Source organism: Dendrobates tinctorius, unplaced genomic scaffold, assembly GCF_039654945.1.
Source record: "Dendrobates tinctorius isolate UK_male_01 unplaced genomic scaffold, ASM3965494v1 ptg000022l, whole genome shotgun sequence".
Taxonomy (NCBI): domain Eukaryota; kingdom Metazoa; phylum Chordata; class Amphibia; order Anura; family Dendrobatidae; genus Dendrobates; species Dendrobates tinctorius.
The window spans coordinates 82245643-82268443 of NW_027361690.1; the positions used below are offsets into that span (position 1 = coordinate 82245643).

At 53.5% G+C, this 22801-nt stretch overlaps 1 protein-coding gene and 1 long non-coding RNA gene across 4 annotated transcripts in view; one reads left to right on the top strand and one right to left on the bottom strand.

Annotated features, from left to right (window-relative positions):
- The window catches only part of ADAMTS17 (ADAM metallopeptidase with thrombospondin type 1 motif 17), a 428881-nt gene extending 427120 nt beyond the window's left edge, over positions 1-1761 (bottom strand). For all 3 annotated transcript variants that reach the window (XM_073568808.1, XM_073568807.1, XM_073568809.1), the window contains exon 1: positions 1375-1761. In XM_073568808.1, coding sequence (XP_073424909.1) covers positions 1375-1414 — 40 coding nt within the window. In that variant the 5' untranslated portion in view covers positions 1415-1761. The remainder of the gene's footprint in view (positions 1-1374) is intronic.
- An 81-nt stretch (positions 1762-1842) lies between these two features.
- Positions 1843-22418, top strand: LOC141084237 (uncharacterized). Its single transcript, XR_012230959.1, has 3 exons — positions 1843-1916; positions 15938-16044; positions 22226-22418. It is a non-coding gene; the product is annotated as an uncharacterized lncRNA (long non-coding RNA).
- Positions 22419-22801: the final 383 nt, after the last annotated feature.

The following is a 22801-nucleotide window of genomic DNA, read 5'->3' on the forward strand; positions in this document are numbered from 1 at the left end:
TGTAGGTATGCATCGCAATAGTTCATTCTGCAGGAAAATAACGAGACATGCAATACCCTGGCCAGCACCTAGATAAGGCACGAGAGCCAACCAAGCAGGACATCAAATCATCGCAATAGTGTTCGGATATTTCAGCTCCATTGCAAATGCACGAACCATGCCCCGGTTAGTTAGGGCACTATATAAAAGTATTGGAGACTAGCAGACTTGTGCACCTTGTGAATAGGGTTTTGGTTTTTTTTTTAATGGCGAATTCTGGCCCAATATATATACTCATCATATGTGTACGGAAAGAGCGGAACATTAATCTAAGCCCTCATCCATGTCCTGGACCTTACTGTCCGTCTACTTCTTCCTCCCCCTCTATCCTGGAGGCTGACAGCGGCTCACAGCACCAGTCCAGATGTGTCTCCACTCCTCGAGTGCATGTGTGGCAGTCTGCTGCCTCTGGCTGCAAGAAGAGACCTGGAAGGTCCAGCAGTACAAACAGACAGGATGCCTGGAAGAGCGAGGGATGCGTCAGCCAGGATCTGGGAATATGCAGCGCGCCTGCGCTGCCAGAGCCATATTAACCTGTTAGCGGCCAGAAGAGGCCCACAGAATAACAGGGATCCGGTCCACTCAGAATTAATATCTGGGGTACTGGGGGGGGTTGTTGGTCTAGCTAATACTTAGAGGGGCAGTAATACGCAGCTGTGCTGCTCATTTTGTAAAAATATTCAGGATTGAGAGTCCTCAGTAGTTGATACCTTTTAATGGCTAACTGAAAAGATGGTAATACATTGCAAGCTTTCGAGACTACTCAGGTCTCTTCATCAGGCAAGACTAATACAAAATCTGAAGTCACATATTTATGCACAATACAGCCTAGAAAAAATGCAATAGATAAGACAAGTGACGTGAAGCAGAACTATCAATATGGGAGAGGGAGAAACATAAATATAAACATTGGACCAGTTCATAGATAAGGAGTCTGGATGTTTTATGGTCCTCTGATTGGGGTCTAGTTCTGTGTTGCCCTGCAAGGTTTTAAAAGGAAATTCCTTAATTGATGTAAAAAGACATAAATCCATGCGACACATTCATTCCAGCACTGAGAGTGTCAAAGTTCGTCATAAATTTGTACTCCCATGCAATACTCCCATGCTCATTTTGTAGACACTCATCTGCAGTAAGTTCCATAGCCAGGTATATATTTTACCTGTTTTACCTAAGACAATTTGGTAGAAATTATTCTTCACCCCCCACAATCCAAAATCAGGTTGGTGCCCCATAAACCTGTCCATGGAGGGATGACAGATCTAGAAAAGGTGACATCATTTCTAATGACAGGCTACAAATAATGACTGACAGTAAAGCAGTAAGTGTTCTTACCTGGTGCAATCAGGAGGTACAACAGGCTGAGAACAAGCATCCTCAGGCTCCTGCCCGCCTCACTATGGATGTGTCCCTACAAATCCCCAGGCCGGGGGGCCCAGCTGGCCAGGTGAGGTAGCGGAGCTCTGGATGCCAAGTGATGCAATGCAATAGACATGTAGCGTGCACTACAAGTGTCAGCAGGGCAGGGATGCAGTCACCTCATGTGCACGGCAGTGCCGGGGTGCAGCGGCAGGGAAATGCCCGGTATTTGCAGGTCTTCAACCTTTGGAAAAGTAATTACCAGCGCAGACAAACTGAAGTGGGTCTTCACAGCCCGCCCGCCGGGCACGGGGAGCGCCAATCACGGCTCGGCCAGCACCGGGGACGGCGAATGTCAGCGCAGGTATTGGGAGAGGGAGACAGCGGGGGGCGGGATCTGCGGCAGTACACGTGGTTGGTGCGCAGTCCCCCGACATAGCCGCTAGGGGGAGTGCGAGGTGTGAGGCCAGAAGTGCCGGGCAGGTGTGAGGGAATGGCCGGGCCGTGATTGCATCACTGTGAGTGAGGAGCAACATGAGGAAATGGTGTCAGCACAGTGCGGAGAAGGCGCAGAGCAGCGGGGCCCACAGCACAGTGCGGAGAAGGCGCAGAGCAGCGGGGCCCACAGCACAGTGCGGAGAAGGCGCAGAGCAGCGGGGCCCACAGCACAGTGCGGAGAAGGCGCAGAGCAGCGGGGCCCACAGCACAGTGCGGAGAAGGCGCAGAGCAGCGGGGCCCACAGCACAGTGCGGAGAAGGCGCAGAGCAGCGGGGCCCACAGCACAGTGCGGAGAAGGCGCAGAGCAGCGGGGCCCACAGCCCAGTGCGGAGAAGGCGCAGAGCAGCGGGGCCCACAGCACAGTGCGGAGGAGGCGCAGAGCAGCGGGGCCCACAGCACAGTGCGGAGAAGGCGCAGAGCAGCGGGGCCCACAGCACAGTGCGGAGAAGGCGCAGAGCAGCGGGGCCCACAGCACAGTGCGGAGAAGGCGCAGAGCAGCGGGAGCCACAGCACAGTGCGGAGAAGGCGCAGAGGAGCGGGGCCCACAGCACAGTGCGGAGAAGGCGCAGAGCAGCGGGACCCACAGCACAGTGCGGAGAAGGCGCAGAGCAGCGGGACCCACAGCACAGTGCGGAGAAGGCGCAGAGCAGCGGGGCCCACAGCACAGTGCGGAGAAGGCGCAGAGCAGCGGGACCCACAGCACAGTGCGGAGAAGGCGCAGAGCAGCGGGGCCCACAGCACAGTGCGGAGAAGGCGCAGAGCAGCGGGGCCCACAGCACAGTGCGGAGAAGGCGCAGAGCAGCGGGGCCCACAGCACAGTGCGGAGAAGGCGCAGAGCAGCGGGGCCCACAGCACAGTGCGGAGAAGGCGCAGAGCAGCGGGGCCCACAGCACAGTGCGGAGAAGGCGCAGAGCAGCGGGGCCCACAGCACAGTGCGGAGAAGGCGCAGAGCAGCGGGGCCCACAGCACAGTGCGGAGAAGGCGCAGAGCAGCGGGGCCCACAGCCCAGTGCGGAGAAGGCGCAGAGCAGCGGGGCCCACAGCACAGTGCGGAGGAGGCGCAGAGCAGCGGGGCCCACAGCACAGTGCGGAGAAGGCGCAGAGCAGCGGGGCCCACAGCACAGTGCGGAGAAGGCGCAGAGCAGCGGGGCCCACAGCACAGTGCGGAGAAGGCGCAGAGCAGCGGGAGCCACAGCACAGTGCGGAGAAGGCGCAGAGGAGCGGGGCCCACAGCACAGTGCGGAGAAGGCGCAGAGCAGCGGGACCCACAGCACAGTGCGGAGAAGGCGCAGAGCAGCGGGACCCACAGCACAGTGCGGAGAAGGCGCAGAGCAGCGGGGCCCACAGCACAGTGCGGAGAAGGCGCAGAGCAGCGGGACCCACAGCACAGTGCGGAGAAGGCGCAGAGCAGCGGGGCCCACAGCACAGTGCGGAGAAGGCGCAGAGCAGCGGGGCCCACAGCACAGTGCGGAGAAGGCGCAGAGCAGCGGGGCCCACAGCACAGTGCGGAGAAGGCGCAGAGCAGCGGGGCCCACAGCACAGTGCGGAGAAGGCGCAGAGCAGCGGGGCCCACAGCACAGTGCGGAGAAGGCGCAGAGCAGCGGGGCCCACAGCACAGTGCGGAGAAGGCGCAGAGCAGCGGGGCCCACAGCCCAGTGCGGAGAAGGCGCAGAGCAGCGGGGCCCACAGCACAGTGCGGAGGAGGCGCAGAGCAGCGGGGCCCACAGCACAGTGCGGAGAAGGCGCAGAGCAGCGGGGCCCACAGCACAGTGCGGAGAAGGCGCAGAGCAGCGGGGCCCACAGCACAGTGCGGAGAAGGCGCAGAGCAGCGGGAGCCACAGCACAGTGCGGAGAAGGCGCAGAGGAGCGGGGCCCACAGCACAGTGCGGAGAAGGCGCAGAGCAGCGGGACCCACAGCACAGTGCGGAGAAGGCGCAGAGCAGCGGGACCCACAGCACAGTGCGGAGAAGGCGCAGAGCAGCGGGGCCCACAGCACAGTGCGGAGAAGGCGCAGAGCAGCGGGACCCACAGCACAGTGCGGAGAAGGCGCAGAGCAGCGGGGCCCACAGCACAGTGCGGAGAAGGCGCAGAGCAGCGGGGCCCACAGCACAGTGCGGAGAAGGCGCAGAGCAGCGGGGCCCACAGCACAGTGCGGAGAAGGCGCAGAGCAGCGGGGCCCACAGCACAGTGCGGAGAAGGCGCAGAGCAGCGGGGCCCACAGCACAGTGCGGAGAAGGCGCAGAGCAGCGGGGCCCACAGCACAGTGCGGAGAAGGCGCAGAGCAGCGGGGCCCACAGCCCAGTGCGGAGAAGGCGCAGAGCAGCGGGGCCCACAGCACAGTGCGGAGGAGGCGCAGAGCAGCGGGGCCCACAGCACAGTGCGGAGAAGGCGCAGAGCAGCGGGGCCCACAGCACAGTGCGGAGAAGGCGCAGAGCAGCGGGGCCCACAGCACAGTGCGGAGAAGGCGCAGAGCAGCGGGAGCCACAGCACAGTGCGGAGAAGGCGCAGAGGAGCGGGGCCCACAGCACAGTGCGGAGAAGGCGCAGAGCAGCGGGACCCACAGCACAGTGCGGAGAAGGCGCAGAGCAGCGGGACCCACAGCACAGTGCGGAGAAGGCGCAGAGCAGCGGGGCCCACAGCACAGTGCGGAGAAGGCGCAGAGCAGCGGGACCCACAGCACAGTGCGGAGAAGGCGCAGAGCAGCGGGGCCCACAGCACAGTGCGGAGAAGGCGCAGAGCAGCGGGGCCCACAGCACAGTGCGGAGAAGGCGCAGAGCAGCGGGGCCCACAGCACAGTGCGGAGAAGGCGCAGAGCAGCGGGGCCCACAGCACAGTGCGGAGAAGGCGCAGAGCAGCGGGGCCCACAGCACAGTGCGGAGAAGGCGCAGAGCAGCGGGGCCCACAGCCCAGTGCGGAGAAGGCGCAGAGCAGCGGGGCCCACAGCACAGTGCGGAGGAGGCGCAGAGCAGCGGGGCCCACAGCACAGTGCGGAGAAGGCGCAGAGCAGCGGGGCCCACAGCACAGTGCGGAGAAGGCGCAGAGCAGCGGGGCCCACAGCACAGTGCGGAGAAGGCGCAGAGCAGCGGGAGCCACAGCACAGTGCGGAGAAGGCGCAGAGCAGCGGGACCCACAGCACAGTGCGGAGAAGGCGCAGAGCAGCGGGGCCCACAGCACAGTGCGGAGAAGGCGCAGAGCAGCGGGGCCCACAGCACAGTGCGGAGAAGGCGCAGAGCAGCGGGGCCCACAGCACAGTGCGGAGGAGGCGCAGAGCAGCGGGGCCCACAGCACAGTGCGGAGAAGGCGCAGAGCAGCGGGGCCCACAGCACAGTGCGGAGAAGGCGCAGAGCAGCGGGGCCCACAGCACAGTGCGGAGGAGGCGCAGAGCAGCGGGGCCCACAGCACAGTGCGGAGAAGGCGCAGAGCAGCGGGGCCCACAGCACAGTGCGGAGAAGGCGCAGAGCAGCGGGGCCCACAGCACAGTTCGGAGAAGGCGCAGAGCAGCGGGGCCCACAGCACAGTGCGGAGAAGGCGCAGAGCAGCGGGGCCCACAGCACAGTGCGGAGAAGGCGCAGAGCAGCGGGAGCCACAGCACAGTGCGGAGAAGGCGCAGAGCAGCGGGGCCCACAGCACAGTGCGGAGAAGGCGCAGAGCAGCGTGAGCCACAGCACAGTGCGGAGAAGGCGCAGAGCAGCGTGAGCCACAGCACAGTGCGGAGAAGGCGCAGAGGAGCGGGGCCCACAGCACAGCGCGGAGAAGGCGCAGAGCAGCGGGACCCACAGCACAGTGCGGAGAAGGCGCAGAGCAGCGGGAGCCACAGCACAGTGCGGAGAAGGCGCAGAGCAGCGGGGCCCACAGCACAGCGCGGAGAAGGCGCAGAGCAGCGGGGCCCACAGCACAGCGCGGAGAAGGCGCAGAGGAGCGGGGCCCACAGCACAGCGCGGAGAAGGCGCAGAGCAGCGGGACCCACAGCACAGTGCGGAGAAGGCGCAGAGCAGCGGGGCCCACAGCACAGTGCGGAGAAGGCGCAGAGCAGCGGGAGCCACAGCACAGTGCGGAGAAGGCGCAGAGCAGCGGGGCCCACAGCACAGTGCGGAGAAGGCGCAGAGGAGCGGGGCCCACAGCACAGTGCGGAGAAGGCGCAGAGCAGCGGGGCCCACAGCACAGTGCGGAGAAGGCGCAGAGCAGCGGGGCCCACAGCACAGTGCGGAGAAGGCGCAGAGCAGCGGGGCCCACAGCACAGTGCGGAGAAGGCGCAGAGCAGCGGGGCCCACAGCACAGTGCGGAGAAGGCGCAGAGCAGCGGGAGCCACAGCACAGTGCGGAGAAGGCGCAGAGCAGCGGGGCCCACAGCACAGCGCGGAGAAGGCGCAGAGCAGCGGGGCCCACAGCACAGCGCGGAGAAGGCGCAGAGGAGCGGGGCCCACAGCACAGCGCGGAGAAGGCGCAGAGCAGCGGGACCCACAGCACAGTGCGGAGAAGGCGCAGAGCAGCGGGGCCCACAGCACAGTGCGGAGAAGGCGCAGAGCAGCGGGAGCCACAGCACAGTGCGGAGAAGGCGCAGAGCAGCGGGGCCCACAGCACAGCGCGGAGAAGGCGCAGAGCAGCGGGGCCCACAGCACAGCGCGGAGAAGGCGCAGAGGAGCGGGGCCCACAGCACAGCGCGGAGAAGGCGCAGAGCAGCGGGGCCCACAGCACAGCGCGGAGAAGGCGCAGAGCAGCGGGGCCCACAGCACAGCGCGGAGAAGGCGCAGAGGAGCGGGGCCCACAGCACAGCGCGGAGAAGGCGCAGAGCAGCGGGGCCCACAGCACAGCGCGGAGAAGGCGCAGAGCAGCGGGGCCCACAGCACAGTGCGGAGAAGGCGCAGAGCAGCGGGGCCCACAGCACAGTGCGGAGAAGGCGCAGAGCAGCGGGGCCCACAGCACAGCGCGGAGAAGGCGCAGAGCAGCGGGGCCCACAGCACAGCGCGGAGAAGGCGCAGAGCAGCGGGGCCCACAGCACAGCGCGGAGAAGGCGCAGAGCAGCGGGGCCCACAGCACAGCGCGGAGAAGGCGCAGAGCAGCGGGGCCCACAGCACAGCGCGGAGAAGGCGCAGAGCAGCGGGGCCCACAGCACAGCGCGGAGAAGGCGCAGAGCAGCGGGGCCCACAGCACAGCGCGGAGAAGGCGCAGAGCAGCGGGGCCCACAGCACAGCGCGGAGAAGGCGCAGAGCAGCGGGGCCCACAGCACAGCGCGGAGAAGGCGCAGAGCAGCGGGGCCCACAGCACAGCGCGGAGAAGGCGCAGAGCAGCGGGGCCCACAGCACAGCGCGGAGAAGGCGCAGAGCAGCGGGGCCCACAGCACAGCGCGGAGAAGGCGCAGAGCAGCGGGGCCCACAGCACAGCGCGGAGAAGGCGCAGAGGAGCGGGGCCCACAGCACAGCGCGGAGAAGGCGCAGAGCAGCGGGACCCACAGCACAGCGCGGAGAAGGCGCAGAGCAGCGGGGCCCACAGCACAGCGCGGAGAAGGCGCAGAGCAGCGGGAGCCACAGCACAGCGCGGAGAAGGCGCAGAGCAGCGGGGCCCACAGCACAGCGCGGAGAAGGCGCAGAGCAGCGGGGCCCACAGCACAGCGCGGAGAAGGCGCAGAGGAGCGGGGCCCACAGCACAGCGCGGAGAAGGCGCAGAGCAGCGGGGCCCACAGCACAGCGCGGAGAAGGCGCAGAGCAGCGGGGCCCACAGCACAGCGCGGAGAAGGCGCAGAGCAGCGGGGCCCACAGCACAGCGCGGAGAAGGCGCAGAGGAGCGGGGCCCACAGCACAGCGCGGAGAAGGCGCAGAGCAGCGGGGCCCACAGCACAGCGCGGAGAAGGCGCAGAGCAGCGGGGCCCACAGCACAGCGCGGAGAAGGCGCAGAGCAGCGGGGCCCACAGCACAGCGCGGAGAAGGCGCAGAGCAGCGGGGCCCACAGCACAGCGCGGAGAAGGCGCAGAGCAGCGGGGCCCACAGCACAGCGCGGAGAAGGCGCAGAGCAGCGGGGCCCACAGCACAGCGCGGAGAAGGCGCAGAGCAGCGGGGCCCACAGCACAGCGCGGAGAAGGCGCAGAGCAGCGCGGAGAAGGCGCAGAGCAGCGGGGCCCACAGCACAGCGCGGAGAAGGCGCAGAGCAGCGGGGCCCACAGCACAGTGCGGAGAAGGCGCAGAGCAGCGGGGCCCACAGCACAGTGCGGAGAAGGCGCAGAGCAGCGGGGCCCACAGCACAGTGCGGAGAAGGCGCAGAGCAGCGGGGCCCACAGCACAGTGCGGAGAAGGCGCAGAGCAGCGGGGCCCACAGCACAGTGCGGAGAAGGCGCAGAGCAGCGGGGCCCACAGCACAGTGCGGAGAAGGCGCAGAGCAGCGGGGCCCACAGCACAGTGCGGAGAAGGCGCAGAGCAGCGGGGCCCACAGCACAGTGCGGAGAAGGCGCAGAGCAGCGGGGCCCACAGCACAGTTCGGAGAAGGCGCAGAGCAGCGGGGCCCACAGCACAGTGCGGAGAAGGCGCAGAGCAGCGGGACCCACAGCACAGTGCGGAGAAGGCGCAGAGCAGCGGGACCCACAGCACAGTGCGGAGAAGGCGCAGAGCAGCGGGAGCCACAGCACAGTGCGGAGAAGGCGCAGAGCAGCGGGAGCCACAAGACAGTGCGGAGAAGGCGCAGAGCAGCGGGAGCCACAGCACAGTGCGGAGAAGGCGCAGAGCAGCGGGAGCCACAGCACAGTGCGGAGAAGGCGCAGAGCAGCGGGGCCCACAGCACAGTGCGGAGAAGGCGCAGAGCAGCGGGGCCCACAGCACAGTACGGAGAAGGCGCAGAGCAGCGGGACCCACAGCACAGTGCGGAGAAGGCGCAGAGCAGCGGGACCCACAGCACAGTGCGGAGAAGGCGCAGAGCAGCGGGACCCACAGCACAGTGCGGAGAAGGCGCAGAGCAGCGGGACCCACAGCACAGTGCGGAGAAGGCGCAGAGCAGCGGGGCCCACAGCACAGTGCGGAGAAGGCGCAGAGCAGCGGGACCCACAGCACAGTGCGGAGAAGGCGCAGAGCAGCGGGACCCACAGCACAGTGCGGAGAAGGCGCAGAGCAGCGGGAGCCACAGCACAGTGCGGAGAAGGCGCAGAGCAGCGGGGCCCACAGCACAGTGCGGAGAAGGCGCAGAGCAGCGGGAGCCACAGCACAGTGCGGAGAAGGCGCAGAGCAGCGGGGCCCACAGCACAGTGCGGAGAAGGCGCAGAGCAGCGGGAGCCACAGCACAGTGCGGAGAAGGTGCAGAGCAGCGGGAGCCACAAGACAGTGCGGAGAAGGTGCAGAGCAGCGGGAGCCACAGCACAGTGCGGAGAAGGCGCAGAGCAGCGGGACCCACAGCACGCAGCTGACACCGGGGATGCTGAGAGAAAGCAGGCAGAAATGAGAAGTTTACCTCAGCCAATGACTAAGAGTATGTGCACACAGGACCAGGGGCGACACTGACCTTAATTTTGGTTCTAGACATTACCACAATGAATTTTAAACAAGACAATTCAGATGCAGTTGAAGTTCAGACTTTCAGCTTTCATTTGAGGGTATCCACATTAAAATTGGATGAAGGGTTTAGGAGTTTCAGCTCCTTAACATGTGCCACCCTGTTTTTAAAGGGACCAAAAGTAATTGGACAGATTAAATAGTTGTAAATAAAATGTTCATTTGTAGTACTTGGTTGAAAACCCTTTGTTGGCAATGACTGCCTGAAGTCTTGAACTCATGGACATCACCATACGCTGTGTTTCCTCCTTTTTGATGCTCTGCCAGGCCTTCACTGCGGTGGTTTTCAGTTGCTATTTGTTTTGGGCCTTTCTGTCTAAGGTTTAGTCTTTAACAAGTGAAATGCATGCTCAATTGGGTTGAGATCAGGTGACTGACTTGGCCATTCAAGAATATTCCACTCCTTTGCTTTAATAAACTCCTGGGTTGCTTTGGCTTTATGTTTTGGGTCATTGTCCATCTGTAGTATGAAGCGACCAATCAGTTTGGCTGCATTTGGCTGGATCTGAGCACACAGTATGGCTCTGAATACCTCAGAATTCATTCGGCTGCATCTGTCCTGTGTCACATCATCAATAAACACTAGTGACCCAGTGCCACTGGCAGCCATGCATGCCCAAGCCATCACACTGCCTCCGCCGTGTTTTACAGATGATGTGGTATGCTTTGGATCATGAGCTGTACCACGCCTTCGCCATACTTTTCTCTTTCCATCATTGTGGTAGAGGTTGATCTTGGTTTCATCTGTCCAAAGAATGTTCTTCCAGAACTGTGCTGGCTTTTTTAGATGTTTTTTAGCAAAGTTCTGTCTAGCCTTTTGATTCTTGATGCTTATGAGTGGCATGCACCGGGCAGTGAACCCTCTGTATTTACTTTCATAAAGTCTTCTCTTTATGGTAGATTTGGATATTGATACGCCTACCTCCTGGAGAGTGTTGTTCACTTGGTTGGCTGTTGTGAAGTGGTTTCTCTTCACCATGGAGATTATTCTGCGATCATCCACCACTGTTGTCTTCCGTGGGCGCCCAGGTCTTTTTGCATTGATGAGTTCACCAGTGCTTTCTTTCTTTCTCAGGATGTACCAAACTGTAGATTTTGCCACTCCTAATGTTGCATTTTCTCGGATGGTTTTTTTTCTGTTTTTGCAGCTTAAGGATGGCTTGTTTCATCTGCATGTAGAGTGTCATGATCCAGGTTGGATTATGACAGATTTTGCACAAGTAACCTTTTTTTTTTCTTTAAGCTGTTTGCTTAAAGTTAGTTTTGCTCCCGGTGGCCATTAGGGTCATTACACTGTGGTTGTTTCAGTTTAGTTGCCCCTGGTGGTCACTAGTGTTATTGCACGTGATAATGAAGCAGGTGTGATTCCCTGGCTCCTACCTATAAAGGAGTAGCAGGTGGTCTCACTCGCTGTTGGTGATATTGCTCATTTCCAAACAAGTCTGGTGAAGGAATGAACTACAGAGAGGAGTTCCTGGCAGCTCAGGGGAGCTCTGGTGTAATAGCTTCAGGCGAAAGCTGAATTCAGGGGTGAAGCTGAACTTTGGTGTTGTACTCTGTTGCTGGGAGAAATAGCAACAGAGCAAAGCTAAGTGGTGTTTTTCCCTGTTTGTGACTTTCCTTGTGTGTGTATTAGTGCTTTGGTGGGATTAGTTTCTACACCGTCCAGTTCACTAGAAAGGGATAGGTGCAGGGCGAGCTAGGGATTTGAGGTATCCAGCTCGTCGCCAGGTGCGGAACCTGCTTAGGGATCGTCAGGAGTGTAGGGACACTGACTCAGGGGAGTGCAGGAGGTCTCCACGTCCCCATTCCTTATTGGCGGGCCCTCCATTGTAACGGTTTCCCCGGTGTTTCCCTTAACTGTTTAAATTCGCCCTGCTGGATGCGGTGTATCCAGGTTCACGGGTGTTAAAGAAATTCGCCCTGCTGGAGGCGGTGTATCCAGTCACACGTGACATTACATTGAGCTCCTTTGACTGCATGTTTCCTTCACAGCAAAACTTTCCAAATGCAAGCACCACGCCTCAAATCAATTCCAGGCCTTTTATCTGCTTAATTAAGAATGACATAACGAAGGGATTGCCCACACCTGTCAATGAAATAGCCTTGGAGTCAATTGTCCAATTACTTTTGGTCCCTTTAAAAACAGGGTGGCACATGTTAAGGAACTGAAACTCCTAAACCCTTCATCCAATTTTAATGTGGATACCCTAAAATGAAAGCTGAAAGTCTGAACTTCCACTGCATCTGAATTGTTTTGTTTAAAATTCATTGTGGTAATGTCTAGAACCAAAATTAGAAAAATGTTGTCTATGTCCAAATATATATGGACCTAACTACATACACACATACATATATCGTACATACATGCACACATATGTACATATACAAACATACACATACTAATTTATGACTTCAGATGATCAGATGAGCTGTGGAGGAGGTCAGCCACATAGTGCAGAGATCAGAAAGCTGGAGACCCCACTATGGGGGATGGGGACACAGAGCAGAGAGCACTGATACCAGCCCCCTGCTGCTGCCGTGCTGTCTCGTGCAGTGTGTCTCCTCCCCTGACCTCTTCTGCGAGATGCTGCAGCCTGCTGAGAATAGAACAGTGTAGTGAGCAGAAGACACAAGGTAAGTCCTGCTCTTCCGCCAGTGTTGTCCTGACTCCCCAGTGTGCTGTGTAGCCCGGACCCCTGGCTACAGGTGAGTACTCACCATTGGGACGCGCCATGCAGGAAAACAGACGGCAGCCATTGAGCGCTCTCATCAGTCTGGAGAGAAAAGCGTTCATTGGCCAGCGTCTCTTCCTGCATGACACGACCCCTTTTGGAACTCCTGCACTCCGCGCACCGTGCTCTCTCCGGCTCTTGGTAGTGGCATGATTACGGGAGAGAGTGAGAGGGGCCTGATGCTGCATGACACCGGCCCCTCTCCCGCCCGTAATCTTGATACAATGGCCCAATAGCGGCTGCATACTGTGCCGCTATGGGCAGTACGCCCCTGCCTGCATGGGCCCCCCTCCACCTTTGGGCCACGGTGCAGTTGAACCGGCGGTATGTCCGCCCCTGCACACTGAGGTGAAATCTCTATGTACCACTAGTGATTTGGTTGTGGACATAGTTTATATGCACATGCACCACTTGCATCGCAGAGCGCGATGTCCACAGCCCCATTTGACATTCTGTAGATTAATTTAGTGAGTGGCCATTCTCCCTAGGGTATACTTAAAATTCTGAATACAGTGCAATCTCGTATACTGCGCTGCTACTGCAATATGCAGAGTATGGCTAAATTCACACTATGCATTTTCGCTGCATTTTTTTTCTTATTGATTTTTTATGCTAATTTACAGCTACATTTTACAGTACCAGCAAAGCCTATGCGATTTCAGAAATCTCATGTACACTGCTTGTTTTTTTTGTCATCAGTATTTTGTGCTTTGCATGGCTTTTGGGACATAGAGCATGTCACTTCTTTCAGCGGTTTTCACCTATTGACTTCAATGGGTGGTGAAAAAATGCAGGTATCTGGTTATGCTGCATTTTTTGTTCCAAAACCTGATTCCATAGAATAGGACTTTTTTAAACACTAAACTTTATCAGCATGCACAAGAGACAATTCTAGCATGCCAAAACCGCAGAAAAAATGCAAGAAAATCCAAGGAAAACATGCTGAAACGCGCTGAAAAAAAATGCCTAGTGTGAACTTACCCTATGAGAGGCGTTTGCTGTCAGAGAATCCAGACAGGAAAATCACTGCACTTCAGGTGCACGCAACCTAAAAGGCACAGATATTAGAGACTAAAGGGAATCTGTCAGCAGGATTTGGACCCCCCAAAAAACAATTTGACTGACAGTTCCTTTGACTAAAGTCATAGATTATAGATGTTGTCAGTGAAACAGGAGGAATTTCAGGGTCCCATACTGTCAAAATTTTCGGTCCCCCTTGAGACTCGACCCAGTCTCCGCCTCCACCCCTCCACCTTCCACAGTCCCACTGCCCACTCTTGGAAAAACTCCACTTCCGCACCACGTCCTCACTAATCACACAGTAACAGTTCATCAAACACCAGATCACATACATAGCCAGCAGCTTTTGTTTTGGCCAAAAGATTTTTTTCAGGTAGACTCTTTTGGCGGGCCCTGCTCTACTGTAACCAATTAAATATTTCTTACCCAATACTCTTTATTTTTCTTTAAGGGAATGAGACACCTACATCTTTTAAAATGACCAATAACACCACTTAGAAGGGACAAATATCGTCACACTATGACCAGACCATATATTGCCACCACATAGTGACCGAATAATACCACATACAAGGGACAAATACCACCACACCATGACCAGATCACAAATTACCAGCACATAGTTACTGTATAATATGTACAAGAGAGAAATACCACCACATATTACCACCAGAGAAAAGCATAGTTTATCAGCCGTCGGTGACCGGTAATCGAACAGGTAGAATGCCCACTGTCCTGTAGGGACAGGTCTCTCTCTGTGTGCATGTATAGGTAGAGATTTGTCACTTCACTCCACCAACTTAGACTATTTAGAGCTGATGCATCATACACGAATTGGATCAGAAAAATATTTAAACACAGGTTGTAATGTAACAAAATGGGTGAAGAGCCTGGGGGGGTTGAATAATTTTGAAAGCCATTGTACATCTGAACTTCAGAGACAAACCAAAATGATGTCAATTGGGGCCTTTAGCAGGCCCCTAGCTGTCATAGTAATCCATCGGCTATGGGAACTGGTGTGTGGTTGCACTAGCTATGACATCAGAGATTGAGAGCAGCATCTAAATGCTTAAGGGTATGTGCACACGTAGTTTTTAGTCTCTGCGGATTTTGTAGAGAAAACCGCAGGAAATCCGCAGGACAAAGTGCTGCGGTTTTTCTGCGGTTTATCTGCGGATTATCTGCGTTTCTTCTGCGGTTTTGCCCTGCGGTTTTACACCTCATAATGGATGAGGTGTAAAACCGCAGCGTTTCTGCACCAAACAATTGACATGCTGCGGATTGTAAACCGCAGCAAAACCGCGCGGAAAAAAACGCAGCATGTGCACAGCTTTTTTTTATTTCCATAGGAAATAAAGGTACTGTACAACGCAGCAGAATCTGCAGCGTTTCTGCAGAGCCAAAAACGCTGCGGAAACGCAGCAGAATCCGCAGCGTGTGCACATACCCTAATAGCCACCGCCTTAACTCAGCTCTGGACGCGACTGAGACAGATGCCAGTCACTAACCGTAGCCTTTATCAGCCACATCTGGATGGAGTTCGGGCTCCTGAGCCTCCTTGACGTGCGGTCGCTCCAGCGCAGACGTACAGTTACACCCATATGTGTGAAGGGGTTAATATAAAGTACAGAATACAGAACTTAAGCAATACAAGGCATTCAGTGTTATCATTGTTGTTTTTATTGCAGTGTTATATAGAATTACTGATGACAAAATAAAGGGTAGTCTAACCAATTAATACTGTCCCCAGTGTTCTGCATGAAGTAAAAAGAGACATTTCTCCACTTTTGAGACATTTCTTCTCACTGCATCCTGAAGTCAACATTCACTCTTATTAAACAGCAAAAATCCTTCTTGATCAAAATCAGATGGACTGTCAGCTCACTGAGATAGCTGACAGCTGCCTATTAGACTCCCTTCACATGTCCTGGTGATTCCTGTACAGGAAAAACCATACCTCCCAACTTTTGAGGGACAGACCATACGGAGCGCCTCAGCGAGTTTGGGCTATGTCCCTGACAACACTCTAATCCATGCCCATTTACCATTTCTTTCTACCCTGGCAGGAGGAGATGTCAGAGGAGCGGTGGCAGTGAGGAAAATTTAGCAGACGCCTGGGTCTGCAGGGGACGTAAACTCAAATCCAGGTCTGTCCGCTGTATCTGGGACAGTTGGAACTAGAGATGAACGGATAGATCATGGGTATCTGGTCCAGCGTGCAAGTCAGTGTTACCTGGCGGCTGTACGGGAGGCCTGCGAACCTCTAACCTTCTGGCATCCCCAGAGCGTCAAAGGATGGAATGACGTTTTGGAACGCAGATCTTGATAGAATATTCTGAAGTTGTAACGTCGTGTTTGGAGAGCCCCTGATGTGCCTAAATAGTGGAAAACCACCACATGTGACCCCATTTTGGAAACTAGACTCCTCAAGCAGTTTATCTAGAGTTGTGGTGAGCACATCGATCCCCCCAGGTGCTTCACAGAAGTTTATAACGTTGACCCATAAAAATAAAAACACATTTTTTCCCACAAAAATGTACTATTTAAACTTTTGACTTTCCAGTAAGTAATAAAAATGCCTTTAAAAATTCTCTCTCTCTCATTATTCTGGCATTTGGCAGATATTAATAATTATGGTAATCCTAATTGACCTAAAGCGGGAAAGGTTTATTCTGATTTCATGTCAGATATTGAGAAAAACATACACTATATAAAAATACACATATGTATGTAAACTTCTGGTTTCAACTGTATTTCAGAGATTTACATGGATACCCCGGTGTAAGCGATCAGCATAGAGAACAGGATAAGTGTGAGTGAGCTTTACTGCAATCTTTGGGAGACCGAGTGAACAAATCAACAGCAGGTGAAGAATTGGTTTTATTTATTTTTTTACACCATTCCTCGTGCGGTATAAGTGATATGGCAACTTTATTCTTGGGTCGGTTCAATAACAGCGATACCAGATTTATATCATTTTTTTATGTTTGTGTGAGGTGACCAGGGTGGTAGTCATGGCGATGGGCTGCTGTTCCGGCACACCCTTGCAGCCTGTAAAGAAATGACAAAGTCCCAAGTGTCGTGTGATGGGTGGGCAGTTCACTCACTTCTAGGTTAGAGTCCTCCTAAGGCTGCAGGGTCCCTGTTTTAGACAGCATCACACAATGATTGCCAGAGTCCAAGATCATTTTCAGCAAAACATCTTTACTCAACATGTCCAGATCGGTCACAGACATCGCACATGTATCCTTTTCTCTGCATTGTCCCTTGTTCTCCTGAAATTCCTTATTCCTGTACCGTACCCTCCAGTACCGCCGCGTTCCGACTAGCCAAACTTGTGCATACCTGGGGTTCCCAGCCCGTTTTCCACTCCATGGCGTGAAATCAAGGAAGGCGCTTTCCAACCTTTTCCAGACCTTAGGTCTCGGACGTTTTGGGATTTCCTGAACCTAGCTGCTATTCCTCTCTCGCTGCTGTTGTCCCTTCATGTCCATGTAACTTCCGGCCCCAAGGCCCTGGACTACTGGACTCCTCTTGAACTTGTTACTGCAACAACCTCACTTCTCCTCATCCCACACTCTAACTAAACCCATGAAGTGTCTAACTATCCTTGCCCCTCCTACTCGGAAATCCCCTACTTCTTAACTTTATCTTATCTCCTAATCTACAGTGCCCCCCACTGTACTAATCTGTATATTACCCATTACTATTACTAAGGCCGCGGTCAGACGTGAGAATCTTGCATGAGTCTCGCATGTTAATGCCTGGCACTGCCGCCGGCACTCAGACAGGAGCGTGTGGCTGCATGTATTTCTATGCAGCCGCACGCTCTGGTCCTGAGTGCCGGCGGCCGTGCCTGGTATTGACATGCGAGACTCGTGTGAGTTTCTCGCATGTCTGACCCCGGCCTAAACCTTACTCTAATACCGTATTTTCCTATTTCTATGACACGCCCACCAGGGCCGTGGGGTACTTGGAATCGGGTCGGACAGTTATTTGGGGAAGTCACGGGGCCATGACTCGACTCCATGTCCCTGGTTGTGCCGTAAAATGGGAAATATGTGTATGGGATTTAACGTGACGCCACCTGTGGTGTTCGGCAACGGATGGCCAACGCTGCTAAAGGAGACCGCTGGGGCTGATGGTGAAGCAGCTGGGATGGTTCTGCTCCCCACAGGTGGAGCTGGGCCCCAGGGCTACCGGTTCCATTTATGTCCGGCTTCGTGTACCTTGTGGCGCAGGAATCAGAGTGCAAGAGATCACTGGAGGACACAAGGGCTGTAGTTTTCTTTTCCTTTACTTGATGGTTGATAGTACAGACTGTGGCACTGTTAACAGATCGTAATAGAGAGCCGGGCAGCCTGGAAACAATTTTGGATACACCTGGACAGGTAGGTTGTCAGTCAGAAATTCTATATACTTTGCAGAGGTCATTTTCACACCTTCAGGAACCTTAAAGGGCCCTACCAGGTGTTTCCCCATGTTGTCACACAGATAACAGCATGGGGAAGCAGCTGGTAAGGCCTTTTAAGGTTCCTGAAGGTGTGAAAATGACCTCTGCAAAGTATATAGAGTTTCGGACTGACAACTTTCTTCTATGTTATAAAAAGCAGAAACGTGCCTTCAGGAGCAAAATCATCTTCATGCATGACAATGCACCATCTCATGCTGCAAAGAATACATCTGAGTCATTGGCTGCTATGGGCATAAAAGGAGATAAACTCATGGTGTGGCCACCATCTTCCCCTGACCTCAACCCTATAGAGAACCTTTGGAGTATCATCAAGCAAAAGATCTATGAGGGTGGGAGGCAGTTCACATCAAAACAGCATCTCTGGGAGGCTATTCTGACTTCATGCAAAGAAATACAAGCAGAGACACTCCTCCAAAAACTCACAAGTTCAATGGATGCAAGAATTGTGAAGGTGATATCAAAGAAGGGTTCCTATGTTAACATGTAACTTGGTGTCATGATCCAGTGTGGGATCTGGCGGTATTAATTGCACTGGGTGAACTTTTTTTACTTTGGAAAGTTCCAAGGTGTCTTGACTGTCCCCGGTGGTGGTTAGCAGTATTGCACTTTAGGTTTTTGTGCACTTAATTAGGGATCAGGTGTTACACCCTATAAAGGTGTGCTAGAGGTGTGCAATCACTGCCTGTGATATTGTGAGTTTGTGTTCACTCTGAGTTTGGAGAGCCTGGATGAAGGATGGAGCTGGTGAGGAGTCCTACGCAGCTTAGCCAGGGGGGAAGAGTGTCAGCTATGGTGTCTGGACGAAGGGCTGGCATGGCGTGGTGGGGTCGCAGTGATGGTGTCAGCGGGAAGTGTCTGCATGGGCTGGTGGAGTGGCGACTATGGAGAGTGGCACTCACCATGTGGGACTTGGCCGCTGAGCTGGACTCAAGCATGCTCGACTTCGTGTCAGCAGCTGAACTCGTCCTTGGGACTCTGGTTCTAAGCAGCTGCAACTGGTGTTGGACTCTGCTCCAAGGCTGCACTAAGGTGAAGGATCCTGTTATGGTGATGGATCCGGGTGGAGGAGAAGATGCACTCAGGTGGAGGGCTCTGTTGCTAGGAGCGCACGCAACAGAGCAAAGCTAAGTGGTGTTTCCCCTGTATTGTCTCTTTCCTCATGTGTGTTATTAGTGCAGTGGTGGGATTAGTTTCCGCACCGACCTATTCCCTAGTGAGGGTTTAGGGTCTGGGCGAGCTAGGGCGTTGAGGTACGCGTGCGGCGCCCGGTGCGAAACCGGCATAGGGAATGTTAGGAGTGCAGGGACACTGAGGGGAGCTCAGGAGGTCTCCAATTCCCTTTTCCCTATAGCAGGGCCCACCATTGTTAATGTTTCCCAGGTCCCCCTTATTATTTAAATTCGCCATACTGGAGGCGGGGTTTCCAGAATGTTTATTAACGTGTAATACCTAAATTCGCCAGGTGGAGGCGGCGTATCCACCTGCACGTTTTATTATTTAAATTCGCCCCACTGGAGGAGCTGTATCCAGGGTCACGTGTTATGGGTTCGCCTTGCGGTAACACCTGCGCCCAGACACACAGTGACCATGACACTTGGCCTTTTAGGATGTTTTGGAGTTAAATAGCTTTTTTGTTCAGTGAATGTGACCTCTGTTGTGAATTCTCTTTCAGGGCTCCCTCTGGTGGTTACTGGAGGTAGTGGAACTGGCCAGATTGACAGAGGTCTGCCACCTGATGATGATGATGACGATTGGAGATCTGGGGTTACTGATTGGAGTATTTAAGTCAGCAGACTTTCTTCAATCCCTGCTGGTGATGTCTCCTGCTCTGATCCTGCATCGTTCGGTTAAGGCTAGTTTCACACTAGCGTTTATTCGACGCAGCGCACGGTGCCGCTAAGCCCTGTCCCCTGCCGGCTCCCTGCCCGCCCCATCCGGTTATCGCCGCCTACTATAGCATATGGACGCTTGCGATCTGCGCACCCTATCTTTAGCAGATCGTGCGCTAGTAGGATTTTGGTGTACGCTGCGCACTTTTGAAGGTGCGCCTGTGTGCGCCAAACGCAGCATGTTGCATTTCGGCGCGCACGGCGCATCTTCAAAAGTGCGCAGCGCGTGCCAAAATCCTACAAGCGCACGGCCAGCGCACGATCTGCGCACCCTATGCTAAAGATAGGGTGCGCAGATCGCAAGCGTCCATGTGCGATAGTAGGCAGCGATGACCGGATGGGGCGGGCAGGGAGCCGGCAGGGGGCGGGGCTTAGCGGCGCCGTGCGCTGCGTCGAATAAACGCTAGTGTGAAACTAGCCTAAGTGGTTCATTTGCTAATCCTTTGCATCTGATCTGGTTTTGTCTATCTCTGCTTGTTGTGCGGGTTCAGCTTGCTCCTGCTGGGGGCTGCTGGACCACCGCTCCATATGTTACTGCTTGTGTCAGTTTGTTCAGTCCCCTGTTATATTGGTCTCTTTTGCTTTGCTTCCAGTTTATACCGGAGTGCTGATATAGTGGGGGCGAAGTCGTGAGACTTCAGTGTTTTTTTGTACATAAGACGTGTTGGATTTTTCAGGGGTTTTTGCATGATTGCAGTGTATCTTCTTCAATATCCTATCTAGTCAGTTTGGGCCCATCATAGGCTCAGTCTATTTTTATGCCTGCGTTTGTGTTTCATCTTGTCTCACCGACAATATGTGTTTAGGGGCTATCTATTCCTTTGGGGTCTGCTCCGGGACAGTTTAGATTTCACCTTTCTTGCTTTAGGCTTAGTTACCTCTCCGGCTGTGCCGAGGCGTCTAGGGCATCGTAGGTACGCTCCACGGCTACTGCTAGTTGTGTGGATAGGATCAGGGATCTGCAATCCGCTTGGTTACCAACCTCTCTGGTTTTCTGGTGGCTTAGCCTGTTGCTGCCATCCTCCTCGGTGACCCATTCATAGCAGACCTCCTAATGCTGCAAATTCCACAAATGAGCATTTTCAGTTCTTTAAAACATATCAAATGTTTAGAAATTCTACTGTGCCTGATAATTTGGAATAGTGCATTTTGAGTTTTTATTCATTTTGGAGATTATACTGTTATCATTGGGAGGTTTCTTTAATAAAATTCGATGTATATTCTAACGGATGATGATTTTTATTAGACTGACTGTCATTTCCACCGACCATTTAGGAAAACCAGAGAAAAATATAATTTTCATAATAATTGGAACGTGGTGTATTTACAACGTCAAGGGACCACAATGGGGGCATATATGGCCCCCCGTACGCAAATTTAGTTATGGAGGACCTGATCTATGTATCCCACCACTTCCAACGTGTTGGTGTGGTGGAGGTACATAGATGATGTCTTCCTCCTATGGACAGGATCTCAAGATGAACTAGTGGAGTTTCTCAATACTATTGACCAGACGATCAAATTCACACTTGTATCATCTAGTACAGATATACAATTTTTTGATGATCTTGTTCAGCAAAAAGATGGTGAACTCATGACATTATTTGTAAAAAAAAACACAGATCGGAACAATTTGCTTATATACGATAGCCAGCATCCACGTAACATGGTGAGGTCGATACCCTTAAGTCAGCTTCTTAGGGTACACCGTATAGTAAAAAAACCTGAAGAAACAGATGAAGTCATTGACTCTCTAATTAATTAAAGTTTTTAAAAGAGGATACCCCAAAACCTACTAGGAAAAAACAAACAAAAAATAGGGTGTTAGATCTAGAAAGGAGTAGTTTGATGAATAAAGACCATAAAAAATATTTAAATTGGGTCCCTATAATTACAACATACACTGAAGAGAGTAGGGAAGTGGCTAAAGTTATTAATAAACATTGGGGGATGTTGGGGAGATGTCTCCCGTATGTAAAGGAATTTACAAGGCCACCACTGTATTCATATAAAAAAAGTAAAAACATTAGAGATTTGGTAAAGTTAGATTTTAGTCCACTGAAAAAGACTTTCCAAGCGACTGACTGGTATCAAAAAAGCAGGATGCTACCTATGTTTGTCTTGTGTAAACTGTGCCCACGTGATTAAGGGTCCAACATTTGAGCACCCGGAAACCCATCAAAAATATGAGATCAAACAGTATTTGACATGCGGTTCAGATTATGTAGTTTATCTTCTTGTGTGCCCATGCAACTTATGGTGTATCGGTGAGACAACGTGTGAATTCAAAACTAGGATTAATCATCACCGATATACCATAAGGAAGAAAAGAATGGATCTTCAAGTCCCTAAACATTTTGTAGAAAATAATCATACAGAAAAAGAATTGAAGTTTAAAATAATAGATGCAGTTCCAATCCAAAGGAGGGGGGGGGGGGGCGATAGAGAAAGGATTTTGAAAAAAAGACAACTCATGTGGATATATGAGCTTAATACGCTTAGACCGAGAGGCTTGAATGTCGACTTTAAAATTCATTGTGTTATTTGAGTAATATATTCCCATTTAACTAGTTGTTTGAAGACTCTAATATAATTATATTATTTTTACTTTATTGGTAGGAATATATTAAGGTTATGTTAACTATTAATGTTCCTAATTTTTATTATTTTTTTTGTTCTTTCAGATGTATAATTGTCTCACCCTGGGAGAACATAATAACATGGAGGACAAAAAAATTTTTTTGTAAAAATTGTATTTTTCATAAATAATGTACTTTTCTATATAAGTTGTGTAGTTTAATGTATATATAAAATTTTTGCTAAAAAGTTTTTTGAGAATTCAATTATTAATTGAGTTGTCACTGAGATACAAGATTGTTGGCCAATGAATTTAAGAAAATAAAAGAATAAATATAATAAATAATAAAGGGATATCTTTTGTCTGGAACACATTTAATTACCGGGACTATGATGCAACTACCTTATTAGTTGTCACATCTGTAACATGTTGGTCCGGAGGGGCCATCTGTAAGATTTGGATACTATTTGACTCCCGGAGACAATACAACCTGCATAAGGTGCTGTCCGATGCGTCAGGGTAGATGAAGCACATAAGTCTAAGAGGCAGTGAATCAAAGGTATGATATTTCCTATGAAATAATAAGTATTTTAAGAGGATGGTCCCAAATAATGTAATGGCATTGGCGGTATTATGTTAGCGCTAAGTTGTGCTCTAAAACTGCTTAATGTTTACAGTATCT